This window comes from Narcine bancroftii, chromosome 9, assembly GCF_036971445.1.
Source record: "Narcine bancroftii isolate sNarBan1 chromosome 9, sNarBan1.hap1, whole genome shotgun sequence".
NCBI lineage: Eukaryota > Metazoa > Chordata > Chondrichthyes > Torpediniformes > Narcinidae > Narcine > Narcine bancroftii.
Window position 1 is genome coordinate 109,138,171 of NC_091477.1, and position 27,451 is coordinate 109,165,621.

Consider the following 27,451-nt stretch of genomic DNA (forward strand, 5'->3'; position numbering starts at 1 on the left):
TTGGATTAGAGAATCAAAGACAAGACATTGTCTCAGGATAAGGAATCAGTCATTTTTGAAAAAGAAAGATCCTTACTCAGTGGATTGCAAGTCTCTCTGGAATAATTTAGCAAGAGAACTCTTCTTCTTTGGCTTGGCTTCGCGGACAAAGATTTATGGAGGGGTATGTCCATGTCTGCTGCAGGCTCGTTGGTGACTGACAGGCAGGTACAGTTGCAGCGGTTGTAAGGGAAAATTGGTTGGTTGGGGTTGGGTGTTGGGTTTTTCCCCCTTTGTCTTTTGTCAGTGAGGTGGGCTCTGTGGTCTTCAAAGGAGGTTGCTGCCTGCCGAACTGTGAGGCGCCAAGATACACAGTTGGTGGTCAATGTGGCAAGCACCAAGAGATTTGTTTAAGCAGTCCTTGTACCTCTTCTTTGGTGTGCCTCTGTCTCGGTGGCCAGTGGAGAGCTCACCATAGAACACGATCTTGGGAAGGCGATGGTCCTCCATTCTGGAGACGTGACCCACCCAGCACAGTTGGGTCTTCAGCAGCATGGATTCGATGCTTGCGGACTCTGCCAGCTCGATTACTTCGATGTTGGTGATGAAGTCATTCCAATGAATGTTGAGGATGGAATCGGAGACAGCGCTGATGGAAGCATTCTAGGAGCCGTAGGTGATGCCGGTAGAGGACCCATGATTCGGAGCCGAACAGGAGCGTGGGTATGACAACGGCTCTGTCCACGCTGATCTTTGTGTGTTTCTTCAGGTGGTTGTTTTTCCAGACCCTTTTGTGTAGTCTTCCAAAGACACTATTTGCCTTGGCAAGTCTGTTGTCTATCTCTTTGTCGATTCTTGCATCAGATGAAATGGTGCAGCCGAGGTCGGTAAACTGGTTGACCGTTTTGAGTTCTGTGTGCTCGATGGAGATGTGGGGGGCTGGCTGATGGAGGACCTTCAGGCTGACTTCCAGGCCAAACATTTTGGCAGTTTCCACAAAACAGGATGTCATGAACTCTAGCTGAATCCTATATCACTGTGTTTACTCAATGACATTGGGATTATGGAACAAAGTCATCATGCGGAAGCGGAGACTTGGAGTGATTGGTCAGCAATGATCTTATTGAATGGCAGAACATGTTTGATGGACCAGATACCCTACTCCTGCTCCTATTTCTAATGTTCAGAAATGTTCAAAGTATTTCACTTGAGATTTTTTGTAACAATCATAAGATGACAAGTACAACAGAATGTTGTGAAACCTAAGCCATGTTTAATTGGTATAATTGCCTTCCATTTCTGTTGTCAAGTAAATGTTCCATACACTGAGCTACTTTATCATAAATTTCCTGAAAAAGAAAACCTTTTCATAATTGGAATTTTAATAAATATTTTTGAAAATTCACATCAAATCGTGGAGAAAAAAAATGTATATTACAACTTTATACAATCCCAATGGAATTATAGATATTATGCTATAGTTTCTTCAGCATCTAAGTAAATGTTAATGTAGGTGGGGACAGGGTCAAGGTGGAAGCAGGACGTGTGGCCCAGATGAAATTTGATACCTCCCTCTTTGACGGAAGAGACAAGCCTTCATGGGTGGAAATTGAACTGCACAAAGTCTGAGAGAGAGTAGCAGAAGATCTTGTCTATAAATGGGATACTGAATCTATTTCTGGTGAAAAGGAAGCATATTTTTAACAAAGCATATTTTGAATATTTGGCACAAATTGAATAATTTAATTGGATTAAAAGGAAAAATACCTCCAAAAATCCCCTTGACTCAAAATAAATTAATTCCTTTAACAATGGATAATAAAATTCTATATGCATGAACCTATAAATGGATCAGGTATGTGGAAGATTGTTATCTGCAAGGGCAACTAATAAAATTTGAACAGTTAAAAAAATTAATTTAATATTCTTAATACAATCCTGCTATTTTCAATAAAGAGCTTTATTCAGAGATGAATTAGATATCATATCAGAATCTCCATTTCACTGCACTCTGATTCAAAAGGGAAACACAAAGTTTTTATCTACAGTGTATTCCTTAGTTCAACCAGGCACTCCTAAGCGGGAGTTATATAAATCAAAACAAAGATGGGAATCAGACTTGAATATTGGTATTGGTGATAAGAACCGGTCCTATTTATGTCAGGATTGCATAACCAATACAATTAATGCAAGATAGAGATTGGTGTAATATTTTTTCCATCAGCTACATCTTACCCTGTAGAAATTGCATAAATTAAATTCTAATATATTGGATACGTTTTAGATGCAGTGAAGAAATGGGAACCTTTTTACATTCGTGCTCTAAAGAGAAACCCTTTTGGGAAAATTTAAGAACTTTATTGGATCAAATTATTGAGAAATAATTACCACAAAGTCCAGAATTGTTTCTCTGAGGAAATACTGTGGACATAAAATTGAACATGAAACTGTCCAAGTATCAATTAGAATTTCTTAAATTGCATTGGCAGTGGTCAGGAAATGTAGTGCAGTTTCTTGGAAGTTTGATTCCCCTCTGGATATAGACTGACGGAATGCGAAAATGTATAGCTGTGTTCCCCTGGAGAAAATTACTTTCAACTTGAGGAAGGAGTATAACATGTTTCTGAAGGGTTGAATATTTAGGGACACTTATTCTGTTCCCAAGTTCTACATCCTGGTTCTTTCTCCTACTAGACATCTAGGTAAGAAAAGGAATTAGATCCTATGAACTGGATACTGGATCCTGACAGTTCCTCTTTCTTCTTTTCTGTTTTTTAATCTATCTTCTCTTTCGTCATTTTCTCTATTTCGGGGCGAGGGCAGATGGGAATGTTTGAAGATATGGACAACTTGTATCATTGATTTTTTTTCTTTCATTTCAATTTATGTATTTAAGCAATAGTTGTTTCTTGATGCCTGCTGTCCACAAAATAAAAATATTCAAAAAAAACTTCCACTGTCTGGTGAGTGACCCATACCCAAAGGCATTCTTTTGCTGGGAGGACAGTTTCAGGCTGACCAAAGAGCTCAATCTGTTGCAAACTTCACTTCCAGAATGCCTATGATTGCTGGAGAGGGTCCTAGACTCAGAGGCATTTTAGAGACTTCTTTAAGTTGAATATTTGAATGTCCTTGACAATGACAAACATTCAAAATTAATAAGGAATGACTGAAAAATATAACATGTAAAAAATATTTAATTTTAGTAATATAAAGTTTATCATTAAGCAAACATAATGAAAGATGATCAGATACTTTGAAAGGAGCCAAATCCAAATCAATAAAAATGATGACATTTTATTACCATTCTCCTCTCATTTGAAATCAATGGAGCACATTTAACCTGTCACTGCAGGTAAAGTGCCCAGCCTAATTGCAGGAAAATCTGAAGTGTTGCTTTCTGGATTCTTATGAGGTGCCTTGGCAGCTGTATTTAGCTGAGTGGACTTGGGTAAGCATTTGGGAGTCTGAAACCTCTGTTCACTTAACTCAGTATATAATAAGATGGCATATCTAATTAAATGGAAGACTGGGGCAAATACAATTGGCAAAATGCTTTGAGAACTTTTGCTCTTTTATTCAAAATCTTCTACAATTCTAAGTATTATTTTGAATAATATCTTAAGCTTTAAACCCACTGATCATCATATTTACAGAAACAAATGTCCTCAAAATATGAAGTTCCCAGAAACCTAAACCAACCTTGAGCCTCATTTCCTCACATCCTCAAATAAAAATGCTACAACATACTTGGTCATGCTCAAGAATCCCTGCAGTTTTTTAAAAATATTGTAATTCTCAACATGCTTAACCACTATGTAAAACAGATGTACATTTCTGAGACAAATTGATATGAAGCTTGTTTTCCAACACCTTTGCAGTTTCCTTGACAGTGGATTCTTTTTAATAACTCAACATAATTTGGGCTTTGCTGACCATGAACTAAATTGTGCAAAATCAAGGAGTATGATTCTTGAACAATTACAGTAGAATCAGTCTTTTGCATGGGAGAAAATCTGACCTTAGAAGCTGAGTCCAAGAGAAACATCATGGAACAAGTCATTCGGCCCAATTGGTCCACTCCAACAATCAATCAAACATTTAACTAATCGGACTACAGCCATTTTTAACCTTTCATAATGTACACTCCCGACTGGGTCCATGGGTTAACAACAGTATAAACCAGACATGGCGTATATACGCTTGTGGCCAGTTCCCAAAGGTGGGACTCTGAGTCCAAACGGTTAATCCCATTTTTTTAAATTAAATGTCACAGTCCTAGTATAGCATAGAAATGTGCCCTTTGGCTCACCTCATCCACGTCAGCTTATTTGCCCATCTACATTACAACCTTCCTTGCTATCCATAGCACCACCAATTTTTTTGTAATCATGCCTCCGTCATTACTAAGTAGGTAAACTTATCAATCATACAGCTTTAGACATTTTTATTAACATTGAGCATTTGTACCTTTGGTAAAAAAGGTGAAGTCACATTATTCACCTCTTACATAATGTCCCTTAAGAATTGCGCTTGTGTGTCCTTGGGTAGATAGAGAATCATAATATGGATATACTTGGTTCTCTTTGGAAACATTGATTTCAATAAGAAAAAGCCAAATGTACCTCCTTCATGACATTTACAGACCAGTGACTATGCTTGTATGATTCCATTACACGTTACATTGTGGAAGCCAATAAATTAAAATAACAAAGATTTTGCTGTTACAATGGTGCCAAAATTATTCTTTTGATTTCTGTTTACTTAATGAGTTACAGGTGTAGATGATTAAAAGGGAGTATCCTTTTCAGTGCTGTTCTCATTTCTGTAACTCAATAGCCAGACTTCACGTCACATCTGCAAAACAGGAGGCTTGGCCACAAATTTATTAAAATTACTGTTTGAGTGCTACAAGCTAATTGTGTGTTGAGTGACTAAGGACTGAAGTAATCCTCACAGGAAAAGTCCAAATCTTTGAGCTGGATGAACTTTGTAGCAAAGCCAACGTTACCTATGGAGAATGCACAGAGTCCAAGTTTTGTTCAAATATTGGTATTATTTTCCCTCCAGACGTTTACATGTTACATTCACCCAAGTTTCCTTCTTGCCCTCTCATCTTTATGTGCACCAGAATACATTTCCTTCATTCTGAACAATGCCAGATTGTTTTGCTTTTTGGATATTGCTCACAAATCCTGGCCCAATCTTTGGCAGATGTGTAGTTTCAGTTTAAAATGTGCATCATTCCAAATACACTGGGCCAAATCTCGCTGGTAAATGTTGGCAGTGCTGCAGTGAACTGCTAGCATTTAATGCAAGATTGGGTCTTCATTGCTTCTGAGGAAGTGTTGAGTTAGTGCAGTGGTTCCCAACCTTTTTCATGCCCCACACCCCTAAAAAAAAATTAATATTTTCTCGCACCTCTTAAAGTAATTATTTAAGAATGAAGGTGAAGGTGACCAAAACAAATTTGTATAATCAATTTTTAATAATATATAAATAAAAATGAAACCTATGGAAAGAAAAAAATATTATAACAAATTAAAAGTTGCATAAACCCTACAAAAAAATTAAATTTTCATTCATGCATGAAATATAAAAAAAAATTAAAGAACTAATGTTAAAATATTCATAAGCCAATTTAAATTTAATGACTCTTTTGTTCCTGTTTATTGCTTGAGTTTTTCAAAACGTGGCATTTTGTTGCTGATAGCGATCCGCACGTCTCCCTGTGCACCCAAGCGATTTCTAGATTTTTGTCTTGATTGACAAAAGGGCACTAAACCTAGACTCGTATAAGTACGTCGTCGTGAATGGGATGAGCACAGTTAGTGCTTTTTCACAAAGTCTTGGAAACCTGTCCATTGCCGAACACCAATATTGTTCCAAAGTTTTGCTTTCAAACTGCATTTCAAGAACACGATTTGTGCGCAGTTCAATAAGATCTTCCTTCAGCTCTTCATCATCCGACATATTATCCAAATTGAAGGAGTATGGATTTATAAAAAAAACTAAAATGTTATCTCGTACCCCTGGTTGGGAAACCCTCAGTTAGTGGATAGGCTCCATTTGGAGAAACTGTCAGTATGCTCTGTTTGATGGCTCTGCATGGAGACCAAAGACGGAACACAACCAAGCCAAAGTTCCCCCACACTTAGATTGAAACATCATTACACTGATCCTACTCCAGGATCTGTAAGGTGTGAGGAGGAAAGGGAAATTTGTTTCTTATTACCTGTTTGCAGTAATCTTATTTTTTTGAAAGTGGTTTTATTTTGACTTTCTATAAAATATTTGTTTTTGGATAGATCTTGCCTGTTTAAAAATGTCAGGTGCATTTAGCTGTAGTACTGAGGTCAAAATTTACGTTTGATCCCTCCTGTGGGAGGGAAAAAAAACTTTTGAACAGTTTTTTGGGAAAGTTTGTTCTGTTCTACTGATGTGGCCTAGTTACTGTGAGGGGTAATTCTTTGATTCTAAAGACTCCAGGTGATCTGGGAAAAATGAAATCTGTGAACATAATTAACTTCAGAAAATAAACATTGTGTATCCCAAGGTTGAAAGTTGATGCATTGATCTGAATTCTACTAAATGGCAATTGCCATTTGGGTTTCCCATTGGCCCACATTTATAAATTTTGGACTGCTAACCAAAAATTATGGCCAAAAGCATTCTTTACCCAATAAGCGAGGTTGGGGTTTGATGCCAGTAAGGCCTTGCTTATTGAGTTAAGGGTGCTCTTGACCAGAAATTTGGAGTTTTGTAAATGTGGACCAATGGGAAATTCGGATGCCAATTGCTACTTACTAGAACTCAGATCAACGTTTCTTTTCTGAAGTTAATTATGTTAATGTTTTATTTTCCCCAGATCATCTGACACCTTTCTGTAGTCCTTGGAATCAAAGAATTATTACTGCACCAAAAGAAGCTATTTGGCCCGTCAAGTCTATTCCAGCTTCTAGTACCGTAAAGAACTACAAAAAGTGCATATGCTGGAATCTTGAGTGAACAATGAGAGGCTGGAGGGACTCAGCAGGTCAGGTAGCATCTACAGTCAGAAATGGTAGGTTAAAATTGGATGACCATTTCAGCTTTTCCTATTTTAGTAGTCCTGTCAGGTCCCAATCCCTGGCCCTCAAATACCAATCGACAACGAGATAGACAACAGACTCGCCAAGGCAAATAGCACCTTTGGAAGACTACACAAAAGAGCCTGGAGAAACAACCAACTGAAAAACCTCACAAAGATTAGTGAATACAGAGCCGTTGTCATACCCACACTCCTGTTTGGCTCCGAATCATGGGTCCTCTACCGCCATCACCTACGGCTCCTAGAACGCTTCCACCAGCGTTGTCTCTGCTCCATCCTCAACATTCATTGGAGCGACTTCATCTCCAACATCGAAGTACTCGAGATGGCAGAGGCCGACAGCATCGAATCCACACTGCTGAAGACCCAACTGCGCTGGGTGGGTCACGTCTCCAGAATGGAGGACCATCGCCTTCCCAAGATCATGTTCTATGGCGAGCTCTCCACTGGCCACCGTGACAGAGGTGCACCAAAGAAGAGGTACAAGGACTGCCTAAAGAAAGCTCTTGGTGCCTGCCCCATTGACCACCGCCAGTGGGCTGATCTCGCCTCAAACCGTGCATCTTGGCGCCTCACAGTTCGGCAGGCAGCAACCTCCTTTGAAGAAGACCGCAGAGCCCACCTCACTGTCAAAAGACAAAGGAGGAAAAACCCAACCCCAACCAACCAATTTTCCCCTGCAACCGTGTCTGCCTGTCCCGCATCAGACTTGTCAGCCACAAACGAGCCTGCAGCTGACGTGGACATTACCCCTCCATAAATTTTCGTCCGCGAAGCCAAGCCAAAGAAAAAAAAATACCAATCCAATTTTGTCCAAAAGGTACTGATTAATTCAGACTTTCCACCACTTTTACGCACAATGAATTCCAATTCCTACCTACTCTCTGCCTCATATCTTTTTGCCCTAATCCTTAAGTGGGAACTGCCTTGCCTATGCACCCTACTTAAACAAGTCATGATCTTTTATCCCTCCATCAAATCTCCTCTCAGATGTTTTCTTCCAAGCATTCATTTTGTCAAATTGACATTTTGATAGACTAGAAGTGACTGCAAAAATTATACAACAAAATCAATAAAGCATTTCTGACATTCTGAAGGTGGTTTTGATTTTGTATCATGAGAAAACCGAACATGCAAGGCACATCACTCACCTCTCTTCTAAGTGCCCTGGGGAACATTGAGTGTGATTACTGTTTCCGATGAAATTCCGAATTTCTGTAAAGTAAGAATCCTCCTTATCATCCAGAATGGCATTGCTGCTGTCAATTTCTGAATGAGGTGAAGACGTTGCAGTCCCTGCAAAAAAATTGGTAGCATTGAGGATTATAAATATTGTGGTAGGTGATGGAGGGTGGTGGTGTCCTAATAAAGGGGAAAGACAAATTATGGGATTATGAGAAATGTATATTCAACTTTAAGGATGGCACGGATAGTGGTTAGTACAACACTGACAGCACCAATGACCTGGGTTCGAATCTGGCACTCTCTGTACATTCTTCCCGTATCCGATTGTATTTCTCTCATCCTTCAAAATGCACCGGTGTTGTAGGTCAATTGCATGTAAATGGGTGGCACGGGCTCGAGGGCTGGAAGAGCCTGCTACTGTGCTGTATATTTTAAAAATTTTACAATCTTTTTAGGGCGTGAGCATTTCTGGCTAAAATAACATTATTGTGTGTCCTTACCTGCCTATGAGAGATGATGGTGAGACACTTTCTTGAACCAGTTCTGCAAAGTGAAGCTCTATTTGGTACAGACAAGGGAAGATAAAGGATGGAACACCTCCAAGGCACATTCTATCCTGACTTAGAAATATATTGTTTGTCCTTCACTGTCATTCCCTTTCTAACAGCATTGTGGGTGTACCCACACCTTTAAGGACTGCAGCAACTCAAGAAGTCAGCTCACCACCAACTTCTCAAAGGAAAATGGGAAGACGCAGTTATATGTGAATTTTTAAAAAACTGAACTCCCTCGAAGCTGTTCGGAAGAATGTTCCAGGATTTGGCCCCAGTGAAGATAAAGGACTGACAATCTATTTCCATATCGGGAAGTTCCAGTATTAAATGGTGGTATGCCCAGGCACTCGTTGTCTTTGCTCTCCTTGAAAGTCCAGGTCATGGATTTAAGTGGCGCTGTCAAAGTAGCCACTGTACATTCAGTACATTGTAATCACAGTGTTGTGGTGTTGCAGGACGGTTGAGGAGCTCTCAATCAAGCAGGGTGCTGGGAGATTGTGACATCATGAAAATGCATGACAAAAAGCAAAGGTTGGTAGTTTTACCCTCCCATTATAATTATGAAATCAAATTGTTTAATGGTGAGAAACTCTCAAAGCTAATTGCAATAAGTTGTTCCTGTCATTTAAATCACAACTTAAGCAAGGAATAAGGGATCATCTCTGAATAAGGTGTCATCCACTTTGGATGGAGATGAGGAGAAATGACTCCAGTAAAACCCCTGGTATCTGGAATTCAAGCAACTGACAAAAATATCAAGGAAAAAAAAATTTTTTAAAATCATAAGTAAGAATAAATAGGTTAAAAAAAATACATGCTTGAAACATTCATTCTCACCTCTGCAGGTGCTCAGAGGCTGAGTGTGTCTGAGGTTAGGGTAAACAGATTTTTTTTGGATATTAATGATGATGTAGGAAGTGGACTAGGTACAGGATCAGCCATGATTTTAGGCTGGAAGGGTCAATATGGTCCAGTCCTCATTCAATTCTTCATATTTTATCATCAGAGCTTATTCATCGAGTTCTGGGAGGTGGGACTCTCCCTGTTCCTCTGCCAAAACACCGCCAGATGTTTGGCAGAAGCTCCACTTGTGTGTGTTAATGAGGCTTCCCTCAAACATTTAATAATGTTGTACTGGCAGAACAAGAGAAGGTTAGACAAAGTGTAAAAATAGCAAAAATGAAATCATACAGAATATACTTGCCAAGAAATTAAACTTTAAGCATATCCAGTGGACTATACGAATGCTGGACAACCATGTAAAACAGAAGTCACAAAAGAATAATTGTGGAATTGGGATAAGCTGCATTTAAAGTCAGCCATTGTGGTTCATTTGCATTTAAGAGTATTAAAATCTGGCTTGAAAGCTTCGTGGCTAGATTCATACCCTTAATGGCATCTCTCAGTGAGGGAGAAGAGATTTGTTGCCACTCTTGTTGCAGTTTCTGCAATCTTAGCAAAACAAAACGTGCTTTCAGATGATGTCTTCATACAGTGTGTGAGCCATGTAATGGGCAACATAAAACAGGGGCTCGCAAGTTCTTTGAAAGGAGAATCTGGTTCTTCATTTACAAGCAACACACTACAGCAATGCCATCAAACCTCAACAAATTAAAGTTACAACAAAAAAATTAAACTGAAGCAAATGCACTGGAACAAAAAGAAATCACGGCAATGGCATGAAGCCTTTAATTACTTTTTTGAGACATTTCTTGTCTGCTTCAAGAATCGAATATCCCCCCCAAATCTTTGATATGATAACAATAGCTCCTCTAGGATTTCATGAGCATTAACCACAGGCTTGTCAGAGTCCAATTTGCTGTTCTTTTCCCTGGTAGTTGGGCTTTCATCGTAAGTACTGCTTCACTGACAAGTACTTCCCTTGTTTATCATTATTAAGAGTCTGAAAGGATGAAAAAAAATCACAACTAAAAAAACACCAGCTGTTAGTTTACTTGTTCAACACTGATTTTGACTCGTGGGGTCTAGTTACTCTCTGACATGAAACTCTGCTTTTGCCTGTACAGACAATATGCCAAAATATACTGCCAAGGTCTTCCATGTTCTTGGTGTTCAACCCACTTTTCTTAACAAACTTGAAAACAGGGGCTTATTGAACTGCCAGTGGTTGGCATATGATAGAGTGCTATGTACCAGTTTGGGATATTTTTCAGATAAGCATCAAACAAACTAGACAGTCACATTGAGCTATGCTGACATGTTTATAGGGTTTTAGATAATACTGAGTGCAGGAGATGGAGAGTTAACAAAAAGCAGAAAGGCCTGTAAAATGAAGTCTCATTCTGTCACAACACAATGACCCTAGCTCCTAATTGCCATTTAGTGGCCATCTGATGAAGACAGGAGGCACCTCTTTTTATCCAAATGCAAATACAGCTGGAGAAACTCAGCTGGTCAAGTAGGGTACTTTATATGGCAAAGATCAAGATGCATAACCAATGGTTTGGGCTTGAGCCATTCATCAAGGTCAGCAGATGCCAGAACAAAATGGTGGGGAGGGATGGTAGGGAGAGGAACACAGTCCCACAGGAAGGAGGTAAGGGAGGGGGTGGGGGCTTGGCTTTGTGATTGGAGAGTGGAGGGTAAGCAGGGGGAGGAGGTAGCCCTCCCTCCCTTATCCACCTGTTATCTTCTGCCTGTGGGAATGTGCCCCTCCCCACCCACCCACCATTTTGTTTGGGCACCTTCTACATTTTGCTCATACCTTAATGAAGGGGTCAAACCTGAAACTTTGGTTATGTATCTTTAACTTTGCTATATATAAAGTACAGTGTATAATCTGCTAAGTTTCCCCAGCATTATTTTTTATTCAATCACTGCATCTGCAGACTTTCATGTTTCACTTCAATTTATTCAAGTCGTGGTTAATGCTGAATGAATTTTAACTTGAACAGTGTCATGTATCAAAAGTCACTGTAAATGTGTGGAAAAGAAAAAGTGTATATCATGGCTATTGTGATTTATGGTGTGAAAAATAAAAAATTAAAAAAAAAAAAAAAAAACAAGAGCTGGCCTTAGTGGCCACCAAGCCAAAGAAAGGTTGAAAGTGAATGAGAGGACAAGTGAGGGTGACCAGGTGGGGGGGGGGGGGGAGAGAAGGGTGGTAGCGGTGCTGATGGGGGGGGGGTGACGCTGGCTCAGTGGCACCCATCTTCAAGTGGCACCCAGGGCACATGGCATGCCTGCCATACCCTAAATATGCCCCTGCACCCACACTAGCTGTTTGAATAAATTTTCAAGTTGTTCTTGAATAAAATGGCATTGCCTAGGATGGAGATCCGGCTGGTGCCACTCACCTCTGGGGTGACTCTCAAAGTGTCTCCCTATCTCTGCCTCGTAGGAATCTTCATCTTAATTAATATATTAAGAAGTATATTAGTAAGGCTTTATTAGTAAACTTGGGAGAGAGGGGGGTTAATTATGATTTAATACAATGCAGATACAGCGCCAGCAACAGGTGTTCAAACTTAAATTTTGTAAGTTATGGGAATTTCCTGATTAAAGTGAACTTTACATATATATAAAAAAAAAGTGTCATGTATCGATCAGACAATATCACAAGTTCTGGCACTTACAACAGGCAACGTATTATCCTCCAGAATTCCCAGCACTTACAAAAGGCTCCCAAACACATCTTCTCCTCTCTTCCTTCCATAGGGACCACTCCCTCCATAAATCCCTCCTCACCAATCGCACCCCCAGTACCTTCCCCTTCCCCTGTGGCTGCAAGAGGTGCAACTCTTGTGCCCACCCCCTCCTCCCTCACCACAGTCCAAGGCCCCAAACACACCTCTCAAGCAAAGCAACACTTGTGTAACTGCAGGATTGATTGACTGCATCCATTGCTCCCTTTAATGTCTTCTCTATATCAGAGAGACTAGCACAGACTGGGATATCGCTTTGCTGAGCGCCTTCCCTCTGTCCGCACCAGTGACAAAGAGTTCCCAGTGGCCAACCATTTCAGTTCTGTCATACTCCCATACTCAAAAATCCATCCATGGCTTTGTACTATCCCACAAATTCAACCTTAAATTGGAGGAACAACACTTGATTTTCTGTCTTGGGCACTCTCCAGCCAGATGACATTAACATTGACTTTTCCAGTTTCTGCTAACCTGCTCTTCTTTACCTCTCACTTCCAATCCTCCTGTCTGATCTCCACCACTTTCCTTTTCTATTCACCAAGCCATCCTTCCTCCCCTTGCTTGGTGCTGTGTCCTCCCTCGCTTCTCCACCTATTACCTCCTGCCTTTGCTTCCCCCTTACCCAATTATTCAGACCTTGATGAAGGACTCAAGCCTGAAACATTGGTTACATATTTTAATCTTTGCTACATAAAGGACATTGTTTGACCTGCTGAATTTCTCCAACATTACTTATCACAAGTTTATGTTATTTCTTCAAACAATTGTTTATCTCTTTGGGTTATCCCTTGCTTAATGCAACTTCCAGAGTTGTTCCTGTCATCAGTTTCCTGGTTCCAGCTTGTGCTAATCAGCCAGTAATTGGAGGACAACTCACACCCACATTTCCTGGGAAATGATGATTCTCAGATTGAGATCTCTAGACCAGCTATTCTCAACCTTTATTTTGGCAATGGCCCCATTATCACTCTGCTCAAAGTTTATTTTTTTAAATTTAGGCATACAGCACAGTAACAGGCCCTTTCGGCCCACGAGCCAGTGCATCCCAATTACACCCAATTAGAATGAAAAACTACAGAACTTTACAGCACAGAAACAGGCCCCTTTGGCCCTTCAAGTCTGTGCTGAACCATCCACGTACCTGTCCAACTACTTCTTAAATGTTAAAATTGAACCTATATTCACCACTTCAGCTGGCAGCTTGTTCCACACTCCCACCACTCTGCGTAAAGAAGTTCCCCCTAAACTTTTCCCCTTTCACTCTTTACCCATGTCCTCTGGTTTGTATCTTGCCCACCCTCACTGGAAAACGCTGACCTACATTTACTTTGTCTGTCTCCCTCATAATTTTAAATACTCAAAACTCCCTTCATTCTTCTACCCTCCAGGGAATAAAGTCCTATCCTGTTAACTTTCCTCTGTAATTGTCCCTGAAGTCTGTGCAATATCTTAGTAAATCTTCTCTGCTCTCTTTTTATCTTATTGATATGTTTCCTGTAGTTAGGTGACCAAAACTGCACACAATCCTCCAAATTTGACCTCACCAATAGACCTACGACCCCCGGTACGTTTCAAATGATGGAAGGAAATTGAAACACTCAGAGGAATCCATGCAGACATGGGGAAAATGTACAAACTCCTTACAGACTGGGATTCAGACCCTGATTCCAATCATTGGCACTTTAATAGTGTGCTAACTACTACATTAACCATACTGCCCCCTAATACTAGTGAATCAGTGGGTTTTAAATCACTTCAGCCCAGAGCCCCCTTCCCTGTGAAGCAGTCAAGTTTAGTTGGGTTTTTTTAACCATAGCAACTACATTAAAAAATTTAAATAATTTTTATGATTTCAGTCCGTGACACACCCCCCCCCCCCCCCACTTAAATGTGCTCTGCCCTCCAGGAGGAGCATATGGCCCCCCCCATTGAGAATGGCTCCTCTTGACTAATGTAAAATCCAGAGTTTACTGCACAAAGCTCATTTTATTTGTATAAAATTAAAACAGAACAAGAATAGTGTTTAAAAGATTAAAGTTATTCCTCAAGTTCAGGCTGCATACCTGACATGTTTCCATTCTCATGCTTCTTCAGATGTCTGTCCAGATTGGTTTGTTGACCAAAACACCTGTCACAGAGGTGGCATTTGAATGGTTTTTCCTTGTTGTGAATGTTGCGAACATGCCGTTGCAAATTGGAGGAGATACTGAATGAGCGGTCACAGTATTTACACCTGTTGGGAGAAACAATGTAGATCAAAAACATTTATGCATTTTCCATTTTAACATTTAAAAATGTCACAAGTTATCTTTCACATGTCCAAAGTCAAATCACTCAAGATTTAATTGTCCCTTTAATAAACCCTATACAGTAAAACCCCTGGTATCCAGCACTTATGGGGATTGGTAGATGCCAGATAAGTGAATTTTCTGGTTGCTTGATATTACGTATTGTATGATTGGCAAACTAATGGTGAAGTGTGCCAATTTTAAACTTTTGCATTTTTATCCATCTATTTTCTGTGATTTTTCTTGCCAGTTGCTTGAATTTTAAATAAGAAGTTTTACTGTATACCAATTCACCAAGTGCTTTAACTTTTAGATCAAATGCATCTGGTCTCCCTTAATTTTTTGATAACTACATTTCTCTGACAGTAAATCACAAAATTCTGTAGACAACTGTGGTTGAAGTAAAAACACAAAATGCTGGAGAAGCTCAGCAGGTCAAGCAGGGTCCTTGATGTAGCAAAGGTAGAAATACAGAACTGACATTTTGGGCTTGAGGACTTCATGAAGTTTGAAGGGTTCAATCCTGAAACATCAGTTATGTATCTTTCCCTTTGCTACATAAAGGACACTATTTGAGTTTCTCCAGCATTTTGTTTTTGCATCTCTCTGACATGTTCTGTACTAACTGTGGCCAAGATATTTTTTTTGCCAACATTCTTTATACTTCCACATGGGGTGGTTTCCAACTAATATACTCTTTGCCCACTGAACAAGAACCTATGCGAGTCCTTCTATTTACTTTGGAAGTTCAAGAGAAGAACGAAGACAGTGGAAAGTAGTGAAATAGGCTGCTGTGCGTTGAATTTTACCAATTTTATCAAAGTTTAGCCTTGAAGCAACTATGGCAGACTTCCATCTATGTTTTGAGATGCAGATATCAGAAAACTCACTGATCAACTCAGTGGCCAAAACTCCACATGGAATCCAGACCTGGTGCAAGGTCCAAGATCTGGCTTTTTTCAGTAGGGATGTGTGATTGTACAGATCTATCACCAATGTATATAGTGTATATAGTTACAGTATCTAGACTGTGCTTACAGCGATTGCCTGAGAGCTAAGCCACACCTACTGTCTGGGCCTTAAAGGGTTGTGTCCCTAGCCAGGTCGGATCATTCCGGACTGGTCGGCCACCTGTGAAGAGCTCCTGTCTTTTGTTAATAAAAGCCTTGGTTTGGATCAACAAGTCTTTGATTCTTTCGACGAGCTCTACAGGATGAATTCATGGATTAGGAGGCAAGGGGTATGGAAGGTTACTAATTTAAAGAAAAATAATTTGTCAATATTTGTGTTTAGTTGCTTCAATTTTAATAGTTCTTAAAGGCTGTGAATGCTGGAGCTGCTCAATGCTGGTCCTGAGACTAGATACCTTGGCTTGGCCAAGTATGTGTGGGTGAAGGTGAACTGTGGGGTGGTGATTGTCAGCAACAAATCAAGTCTAACTGTAATTCAAAACAAAAGGGGCCCTGTATATAAAAAAAAAAGTACTTGGGAGATGTTTTGGACATGTTCACTGTAGGTGAGTTAACATAGAAGGGTTTAAGTGGGTCATAAAACACTGAATCAACCTGGTGGATAAAATGAACTGCATCTTGTACAAAAAAAAATGGGGGAAGTTCGATCAGAATATGGCACGGTTAATATAGTGGTTAACACAACATTGTTAATGCACCATTGACTGGGACTGTGGTTCAAAGCCTGCACTGCCTGTAAGGAGTTTGTATTTTCTCCCTGCGTCTGTGTGGGGTTTACTTGGGTGCTCCAGTTTTCCCCTCACTCTTTAAAATGTACCAGGAGTTAAAGGTCAATTGGGTGGCATGGGCTCATGGACCGAAAAAGGCTTGTTACTGTGCTGTATCTTTAACTGTCAATTTAAATGTAATGTTTCGTTTGAAACCCTCATCTAAAACGTATAATGTTCTGTGACTGTCTTGATGAAGAGCTCTGACTAAATCGGCGACAATTCTTTTTCTCCCACCCATTGATGCCGCTCGATTTCCTTCACCAGATTGCTTTGTGCTCCAGATACCAGCATTTGCTGTCTCTTGTGTGTTTCTAGCCTGTATGTATATTCTGTGACTGAACCCTGCACTGCAGGCACGTAGAGAGCAAAGATGCACCAAGTCCCAGAGCTGTGCTCTGTTCCAATCAGTAACTTGCTGCGTTTTCTATAGCATGGTAGTTAGGCAGATCAGTACACTTGGCCACCATCTACTTATTCCTTCTCTTTTACACGTTTGCAAACATAGGCCTTCCATGGTTCAATGCCTTTGGCAACAAGACACATGTATTAAGTTCTTAGCTTGCTCTATCCCATGTGTTGTAGCTTCTAAAGAATGACAAACAAGGCCAAGATTTTTCATGCAAAATTATGTCCAGTGATTACATCTTTTCTTCTTCCATGATTAGCCTGTTCAATTGCCAGTCCCAAAGGAAGGTCTGTTATCTTCCAAGCAAGATTGCAATAAACAAAGTAAACGTTTAATACTGTGCCAGTGTGTGCAGTTTAGTCTATCAAGCTGGTAGGAGAGGCATCAGTTTTCAAACCCTGTAGTCATTTTGAATCCCTTGGGCCTTTATTGTATTTCTCCATACACTGTTATACAGACATAAAATAATTATTCTGACTGTTGTTTATGGCAAATCGCTGATAGTCTTCATCACCTTTATTTTTCATTTTGCTTCTCCTCAATGACTTCAGAAAGTGTACATCTGTCATATAATGATGCTTGGCAATTTATCAATGTGAAAATTATTTTATATTGTACAAACTGATTCAGTCTCTTAAAGCATTAGAAATCATATAATCTGCACCATGCTTGCCATTACATATATACTATGGATGCTGCAGCCTGGTCTGAATAGCCACACACACTTGGGAACAGCAGAAGCTGGAGGGCATGCCATGTGGAATGTCCCAAATTACTTTGCTTCTTTTTATCATTGAAAATCTAGGTTTTTTTTTTTTGCTGATTGCACAGCCTACAATTTGGATTGCGCACTATTTTAGTCTTTCTACTGTTACAAAAATTTCTGCAGTCATTACCCTTGGGCTGTCCTTGTCTGGGACTTTTCGGAAGCAATCTTCACTGCAAGCACAGATATGGGTACTGTAATGTTTGAAGACTGGGGGTCAGTGTGGAAGATCAAACCAGAAAAACCGAGGGGTGCACTGCAGTGATTAAATATTTCATCTTCTGGAATTGAGAAGGTAGATTTTCAGTGGTAAACCAGCCCAGCAGATTTTATAAACTTAATTATTTTTAAGTTTAGACATACAGCATGCTAACAGGCCCTTTCAGCCCATGAGCATGTTCTGCCCAATTAACCTACACCTTGGTATGTATTTTTGAAGGGGGGAGGAAACCAGAGCACCTGCAGGAAACCTACAGATATATGGGGAGAACTTACAAACTCCTTTCAGGTGATGCCAAATTCTAACCCCAGTCGCTGGGGTTATTCGCTAATTTCCACTGAAATCTGACAAATTGAAAACCACCCTGTTTCCATTGTGGTTGTCGATGTACAAATGCCAGTCTGATGCTGGGGAGCCATGTTGAAAACTATCTCAATTTGTGTGTTGCATCTACACTTGTGTTCCTGATTAAGGTGCTCTATCTGGATGTACAGTATTACAACTCTGCTGGGAAGAGAAATGGATCACAAGGTAACACTTGGCTCTTATGGGCAGCTGGCTCGATTTAGTTCAGTGAGCAATATCTGCGAATACATTTGCCCCTCTCTTGTCCAGTCGCTCTCTCTTGCTTTCTCTCTTTCTCTTTCTCTCTCTCTTTCTTTCTCTCTCTCTCTCTTTCTCCTTTCTCTTTCTCTTTCTCTCTCTCTCTCTCTCTCTCTCTCTCTGGGGGTTAAATAGTAGCTCTAAGGGAGTCAGTAGGGTTTAGTGACAGTGTTAAAAAGCATCTATCCTTGGAGGTTCACTATTTACAATATCTCAAGCTACACTAATCTTTTCCCACCAATCAGTTTCATGTGGATCTCAAACACTGCGCATCTTGGGAGATAACACCCAAGATATTGTGTAATTGTGCTCTCCTACTTGGAATTGGACTGAGAGCCAGGAGGTGAGTTTGGCTAAATAACTTTTTTCCAATTTTGGTGGCTCTTCCAAATCAATAAAAATATATTAAAAATCAAGTCTGAGTGCTCTTGTTTAATCCCTCAAATATTTTTGCATCAATGTAGGTAATTCTATATATTTCAGAAAAATTACTGAACCAGAAGAATTGTCAAATAAGTCTAGATCATCCTGTGGATACCAGTATACATGTAGCTGAATAAATCTACAGTGCTTACCCATTCAATACCCAACTTATTGCATGTGTGAAAAGAGCATAATTGTTACTGTCAAAGTTACCAATAAGCTGAATCACTGGCATTGTGTGGAAAAAGGCTCTGATAGCTCAGTGGTTAGAGCAATGGTCTTGTAAACCAGTTAGTTCCTCACTGGGGCTTCATTTCTGTGAGGTGCACCGGACAAAGTGGCAGCTCTGTCTTCCTTACGGTAGGCAAAGTTAAAGAATTATGTATATTACATTCTAAATGTAGTATTATGTGACAATATTGGAATCTTTAACAATTTGACATTCACTTTGCAGCATTACAAGGAGATGTTGTATTCTGAGATGGGCCTTCAAACACCTTTTTGAGGATTTGGATTTTGATTCAACTGGTCTCGATCATTGGGAAAAGCTTCAAAGAGGTGAGGATCATCCACACAAACTGTCATAAAGTGCAAAGCCAAATGCCCATAACCCCTGCATAACATTTCAGGAAATGTTCCAATTGGCGCCCAAAGACCCAAAAAGTAAATGACTTGTTGAGTAAGTGTACGTTTAAAACAACTTTCGAAACAGGGAGTAGGTTTTATAATTTTGCATTGAAATATTAATTATGCATTAACATGGGCTTTCTTATTGCCATTTATAATGGAGCAAAATTCAGAACTCTTTAATTTGAATTAAATGTAATGAGGTTTACAATCTCCTTTGAAGCCTAACATGTAAGCAGTCCTGTTTCTGAATGAGTGCTGTGAGATACAGAAAAAAAAGAAATCAGATGCATCTATCTGTCCTTTACCTTTCTGGCTGTGATCTGTTTTCAAGCTATTAAGAAACATTTCACTTCAGTGGCAGCTTCAATACTGATGTGGCTGGGGTTTTTGTGGTAATTTCTATTAATATACTTTCCTAACCTGTAAGGTTGCTCTCCAGTGTGCGTCCGAAGGTGCCGGGTCAGGTTTGCAGATCTTGGGAAAATCTTGCCACAGTATCTGTTAAGAGAAGACGCATGAGATCAGACGGATTGCTTGGAACAGACGTGGAATTCATACTGCATTAGTTCGTTTGGTGCACAGGGAATAGGAAAAGATTTTTTTAATGGCATTATTTATAAATAATGATTCGAATGGTTAATTTCATCTTGAAAGGAAACCTCTTTTTCTAATTAAAGCAATCTGAATGTTACACAGGAAACAGAAAAGAGCTTTTCCTGGCAACGATGTAGTTTGGCTGTCGCCTTCTGAAATCGGGAGCAGAAGGAAATTTTGTTTAGCAATGCCAAAGCTCCCTTCACATTAGGGACTCGCAATGAACACCCTCAATTGTTAAGTTTTCTGCAAGAGCGTCTCTTTATCTCTGACTGCCTTGGCTTCCCTCCATCTGCATCTTCTCTGAATTAGACTGTGATCTTCCCCAGATTTCTACGTTGCTATGTGTGTTTAAGAATGGTCTGGGGTGTTCTTCTGTTTAGTTTTCACTCTCTCCCTTTGGAGACACATTGGCTTCTGCTCAGTTAGAAAGTGGAGATTAGTAACTTGCTCTGTGGAGGACAGCACGTCTCATCACCATGACACAGTAGTCAGTGTTCTGACACCTTTGTGCTCTCCTTGTAAAACACGGAGAATATTTATGTTCTGAAATGATACAATGAACTAGAGACACAACAAAAATACACATTGATTTGGATTTCCATCCAAATGCACAATACACAAATGATAAAATTAGTAATGAACAAATAAATCAGACCAAATCGTTTTTCAACATTCAGAAAGGCTAAAGTATCTCCACTGAGTAGAGAAGTGACCAGATTGGAGAGTGCTCAGTTGTTTAGATCAGTGTTTCATGGAGTACAGAATTTGTCAGACTGAAGTACCTTAATTGAGTTACAGTACAACCCAGAATGGAGGATCTCCAATGTTTCAGAACTACCGAGATTAGGGTGTCAAGCCTGACAGTTTGAACTACCTTCCCTGAATTGTCTGGTTAAATTGGAGATCTTTTTTGATCAAGTTTCAGATTTTCTATCTTGAGTACAGTCTTGACCATACAAAATATCTCCATTTCTGGTAGGACTATCTCCATTAAGTATATGCTACAATAGAAGATCTCAATTGTGCACAGCATTGGTTAGAATTAAGTATTTCCACCACGTGCTGCAACAGCCAGATTAGACGAGTTCCAATAGTTTTGGCCAGGTGGACTATATCCATTAAGAACTCCAGATTGGAGTATTTTCATCATGCGGTATTAACAGCTGAAGCATCACAATTGAGCACAGTACAAGAAAGATTGTATTATCACCGATGGTACAGTATTAACCAGATGCAAATATCTGTCCAATAAGATTGGACAGGAGGAAGTTTGTACACTGGGTTCTGTAGATTCCACTTTGAGGTAGCTCGATTTGTATAGTATGTCTAATAGAAAAATCCAGTAAATCCAATAGTCAATAGAATGCCATGATGCAAACAGTTTATAAATTAGCATTTATTTATAGTGCTAGTCTGACTAGAAATCTCCTCAAGACTGAAGATTATACATGGGAAATTAGGATGAACAGAAAATGCAGTGGATTGCTCTGTTTCCACCCCTGATGTTATAATGATCACCATACTGTAAGCCATCCAAACTCAAACCTATGATGAAGCCAGAATTTTTGTGCAAGTCAACATTGAGGAGACCAAAGCAATACTCCCACCACAAAACTCAGATCCATTCCAAATTCCATCCCTATGCTGGTTTAAGTTTACCTTGGCAGTCCACAGATTCAGGCCATTCTTGACTCTGAGATGAACTTTGAGGCTTGTATTTGGTTCATTACCTTGGTTGCCTTCATTCATCTCCAAACATCTGTCTCTGAAATACTAACTCTAAATTTTAACATCTTTTTTGTTATTACCCCACCTCATTCAGATCGCCATTTCCTGAATCACACTCGTACATTTTTGTTGACTTCCATTGGTTTTCTGCCTCCTCGTGCTGAACGCAAAAATGAATTCCCCGTTTCTTTGGATGCTTTCAAGATCTTGGCCCTCATCATCTTTCCAATCTTCTTTATCCTTACATAATTGCCAAATCTGCACAATCTCCTTCCAGAGAATGGCATCAAATCGTTAAAACAATTGAACATGTGATCCGATTCCCAATTTACTGCTCAAAATCAAAGTCACGTAACCTTACCCAGTCTGCTAATAACCACAATTATTCTAATTCTTAGGCAAATCAAAGGCACAAAAAAAACTATTCTAATATAATTCAAATTAAAAAATTGAATTGTTATGGTGGATGAGAGGACTATTCATTCCACTGTCAAAATCCTATCAGCCTAACTCGCCCTTCTTTCCCCATAAACCCAGCAAGTCAAGATGAAGCCTCCAGTAAGCAGATATACAATAGAAGTATCTCTGTGCAAAGAGCTGCATGGTTGAAGCTTGATCTGGGAGTAGCAGCATTCTCTCTAAAAGCACTAGAAGTCAGGTGGTATTCCAAAGTAACCAACTGCCAGAGCTAGAACCAATCCGTCCTGCAGATAAGAACCAAGCTCCAATTCACTGCAGAGTGACCCATATTTCTAATGTAATTTCAGTGAGGTTGCATTGAGATCTGGCTCTGATTAGCTAATTGTTGTCCTTAATCGTCGTGCTGTTATATTTTCCAAGATAAGACCAAAATATGTGAGCAATCTTCTTTACTTCATCATGGATATGTGCAGAAGAAAATGCATCGGTACTGTTAATATTGCTGCTCGTATAATTTGCTATTTGCAGGAAATGTAATTACCTGCAGGTATACCGCTCTTTGCCCTTCCGCAGCAGGCTTTCTGGAATGACAGACGGGGGAGCCCTAAAATCAAACATTGAGGGGACAGACCGGAGGAGGTCATTGGCTTCTGGCTTCAATGAACTGAAACCTTCCAGCTTCTCTGCCATGTTCTCAATTGCTGACATCTGACGTACAGGGAAAGAAATGGAGAGGAGAGAGAGAAGACATTTAATTTTTTTTCCAAGAGTTGTACCAAAATAGAAAACACAGGTATTTATTCCAACATCTTGCCTAATGAAGTTGCAGTTTGAAAAACAAAAACCTAGATTCTTTTTGAAATGTTTAAGTAATTAGGTTTATTACAAGTCATCCTCATTAGCTTGCAAGTCCATTTTTGCATTGCATATCAGGAAGTAGTCCTGTTCAGTGGGGATTTACTCTTGATGGTTCTTTTGAATTTTACTCCTCTTTCTGTCAGGGGAGCAGCTGATGTAGTTATTCTTCCCCCCAATTAATTGTTTATATTTACAGTAAATACCTTAATTCCATAACCTGCGACTGATCCAGCCACCCACACTCTTCTTTCACGCTACAAGTCTCGGCGCTGGTTACAAATTGCATTGTACAAGGCACCTCTGCCAATTTGCGAAATGTCTTTCATCAAACATTTTAAAATCTCTAAGGAAAGTCTAGATGCATTTACTTGTCACACAGCAAATGTGAAAGCACTGGAAGGCACTAGGGTCTGCCTGCTCTCAAGCTTGATTCATAATCATTCATAGCTGCTAAAACATTCCCTGCACAATGCAACTGGACAGCACATTTGTCAATATGAAGGATACTGACATCACAGATCAAAGGGCAGACATAGGTAATAATGATGCTGTGTATTACAAGAGAATTCTTCCTACCACTAGCCAATGTTTTATCAACCCATAAGGATACATATATATTTTTGTGCTGTGCAGAATTTTATACAAAATATGCATTCCAGTTACCATGCAAGATATGCTTTAACAAAACTATATTTTGAATCAAATAAAGATAACATTAGTGATTAAGAAATAGGAAGAAATCTTTTAAGTTGGGACATCTACTTATGGGGGAAAAGGTGGAAAGGTCTTAAACTTACCAGTTAAGGGAAAGGATAATGAATACACAGGAAGTTATGTTATTAATAATTCATAACCAGATGCAGTTTTGGGAAAATGGCTTTGAAATAAATCATTCCATGAACAAGAATGCTTTTTACCCTAAATAAGATATGTCGTTACTATGCCTACCCATTTCAACAGGGTAATATTCATCGACTGAGAGGGGGATTTAGCTTTAATACAATTGCTTGGGTTCAGGAGAAGGTTGAAGAGAGGCAGATATTTAGGCTGCAGGTATTACACCGTGTGAGAAACTGGGATATATTCAATAATCCTTGCTGTAAAAGGCGGCGAAGTCTCTCAATTTAACCAATATGCTGCAGTCGTTATTACTTTAAAAGTGCTTTAAATGTGGTGCAGTATTTCTTTCATGGTTTGTTCCATAAATTAAAAATCAACCAATTGGTATCATTGTCAAAACCAATCAAAGTTATAAAACAAATAATTTAGTAACTGCATAATGCACTTTTGGGCAGAATTGCATTTAATATTTCCCATCTGTGTGTGCAATTTTCACTAAGTTAATATCCTTGACTTACTGTTTAAAACAGAGAATATTTTTAAACACATTAAAACAAATATTAATCTCAAAATAAAGTGAGAATTATTTGAACCTTCAGGTAATGTCGGCGGAAGGAATACTTTGCTTGCTCACTATTACAAAACTATAAACATATTCTTTTTTTTAAATTGTGTGAAGTATGAATACAATCATGAGAGAACAAATGCTTTAGGCTTTATCAGAGGGGACACAAGTGCTAAGAGTTCTGGAAAACATAATGACCCTGGGAGACACTAGGCTGACTTCACTGATGTACTTTCACAATCATTTATCTCATTAGAGTAAAACTTCAGGATCATTTCACTGGCTGCCATGAACATTTTTAGCTCGCATCTGGATCATGGCAGGTAAAGAATAATTTGAACCTTTTATATTTGCAACATGAAGTGATTGGCCAATATGACGTGTTCAAGCTTTGATTTTTCAAATGAAATTCCATGAAAAATATACATTAATATCAGAGGAAATTATTACTTTTCTAAAGCATTGATCGAATAAAAGCACAGACCACATCCAAAAAAGCGTTAAACATCATTTTAGCAGTAACGAGCCAAGTAAATAGCAGTATTACCTAGCAGCTAAATAATTTGTGATTTACTTTCTCACAATCACTGATCTTATCTAGAGCCAGATGTCTGAATAAGGAAATGATGCCACTCCCTCCTACTCCCAGTGAGGCTGTTAACCTTGTACTGATGCAATCCAGCATTTAACACTATTCCCAGCACAAATCAAGTATGCAGACGTCGCCATTATTGGACAAAAGCAAATATTTATAATTTTTTTGTGAAAGAAAAGATATGATCAACAATGGACTAAGCAATTATCACAGACTCTGTTATTCACTAGCTCTACTCTATAGGTGACAGAAATAAATACAAGTGGGCTTTGAGAGGTCCTGATATCAGTTTAGTTATCAGATGGAGTGATTTATAACTCAGTCTACTGTGTGAATTAATTTAAACACCACTTATGATTATGGTAATGCAATCTGATTCTGAAGTCAAATGGCAAACCGTTAAATTTTTATTTCGTGGAGGATAAGGAAGAGAATGGAATGCGGGAGATTTTAAATCATCTCGAGTTGTGCACCAATTAATAAATCTTCCACTTTTGATCTTTATGAATTATGGTTTGGAATTATAAACAGAGGAACTTACCCAAATTCTCTGATCTGGCAAGCGGAACTAGGGAGTAGGACCAAAATACAAAAATAAATTACAATCCATAAACTGTGACTCTTTCAGCTGCCATAATTGTTTACAAATGACAAATGATATTATTTGCATTATCCTGAGATTTTATTTTTCCCAATGCTTCAACATCAGTGATCTCAAATCATTTCTTCATGTGCTTTAGATGTTAGATTTCCCCTTCTCCCAGAACCTATATGCCACTTCTAATAAACTAATGTCCAGGATAGCTAGATTCTGAAACATCATCATTTCTATTTATTTACTGTATCTGAGCATCGCACTTGAATGGTTTAACAGGGAATATTTTGGATCCAGATATCATTTAGGAATCTGTATTGTTCTTTTAAACTTGTATCATCTTGCATAACTCTGGATTACTGGTGGTTGAAGTGTCAACTAACCTTATTAGAAATATTTTTAAGTCTCTGTAATTATTAATTACTGAGCAAGGTGAGGTGTTATTCCATAGAGAGAAATTTCACACAGTGGCTATTATGTCACATCTCCAGTGACAGGTTTGATCTAACCTTGGGTACAATTTATATGGATATTTCCCATTTTTTTTCCTGTGATATGGATATTTTGGAGGTGTTTTTCCTCCCATTTTATATAGACAAAGGTTGGTAGGTTAATTGGCCTCTTTAAATTTCCCTTAGCATGTAGGCAAGAGGTAGAATTTGGAGAGCAGTTGACAAGAATATTGAGAGAATAAAGTGGGGTTGGTTTAGGGTTAGTGTAAATGGTTGCATGGTGGTCACTGAGCCTGGAGTCCATGAACATGGTAATGTTTCCAAATGTTGACCAGTTAATTGAGAACAGAAAATGATGGAAATATTCTGCAGGTCAAGCAGAAAGAGAAACAATTCAGGTTTCTGGACTGAGACCCTTCTTTTCACAAAGGGTCTCCAACTGAAACTTTAATTGACCTGTTGAGCAGTTCCAGCCTTTTCTGTTTTTATCTCCAATTATCAGCATCTGCTGTTTTTTAAATTTTCAAGATGGTCAATCAATACTCAAGTTACCAAAGATATTCCTATTTTATTGTATCCAATATCAATCAAGCTGGGAGACACTAGGCTGACTTCGCTGATGTACTTTCACAATCATTTATCTCATTAGAGGAAGAATGATTGTATTAAACAAACGTTTTGATATTAAATCCATTTAATGGAATTTAACCTTAAATTTCCAAAATGAGGAGAATTGCCTTTTTAAAGACATAATTAAAGCAACAATCATAAACCCATGTTTCACTATTTTATGATATGTTTGGGGAAAATGACTTTTTTCCTTTATTTCATCCTGTACTCAACAAATTACAAATAACTTTTTAATCAAACAATTCACATGTAATTAAGTGCACATTCCAGATTGTATTCAAGGTTATTTGTATACATTTTTGTTTGACCATGTAGAAATGATAGCACTCTTTATACATTGTCCTTTCATTTCAGGGCACTATAATGTTTGGGATATTTGGCTTCAGAGGTTTGTATGTTTAATTGCTTCATTGGTGCAGGTATAAGAGAGCTAGGCTTGCTTCTAAGCTTTTGATCACCTTTGGAGTCTGTAGCTGCCATTTTTCTAATCGAGGACCAGAGTTGTGCCAATGAAGCCTTTAGAAAACTGAAAAACAAGAATGAAACAAGAAAGGACATTGTCCAAACTTTAGGATTACCAAAAGCAGTAATTTGGAACATCATTAGGAAGAAATAGCATAC

General features: G+C 39.0%; 1 protein-coding gene across 12 annotated transcripts in view; it reads right to left on the reverse strand.

The window, feature by feature from the left end:
• mecom (MDS1 and EVI1 complex locus) overlaps nt 1-27,451 on the reverse strand; it is a 637,277-nt gene that overhangs the window by 30,274 nt on the left and 579,552 nt on the right. For 8 of the 12 annotated variants that reach the window (XM_069897279.1, XM_069897278.1, XM_069897277.1 and 5 more), the window contains 5 exons: nt 25,695-25,721; nt 22,837-23,003; nt 19,971-20,048; nt 14,537-14,706; nt 8,221-8,365 (listed from right to left, as the gene is read on the reverse strand). In XM_069897279.1, the coding sequence (XP_069753380.1) occupies nt 8,221-8,365; nt 14,537-14,706; nt 19,971-20,048; nt 22,837-23,003; nt 25,695-25,721 (587 nt within the window). The remainder of the gene's footprint in view (nt 1-8,220; nt 8,366-14,536; nt 14,707-19,970; nt 20,049-22,836; nt 23,004-25,694; nt 25,722-27,451) is intronic. The other 4 variants (XM_069897283.1, XM_069897282.1, XM_069897281.1 and 1 more) reach the window with 1 other exon arrangement.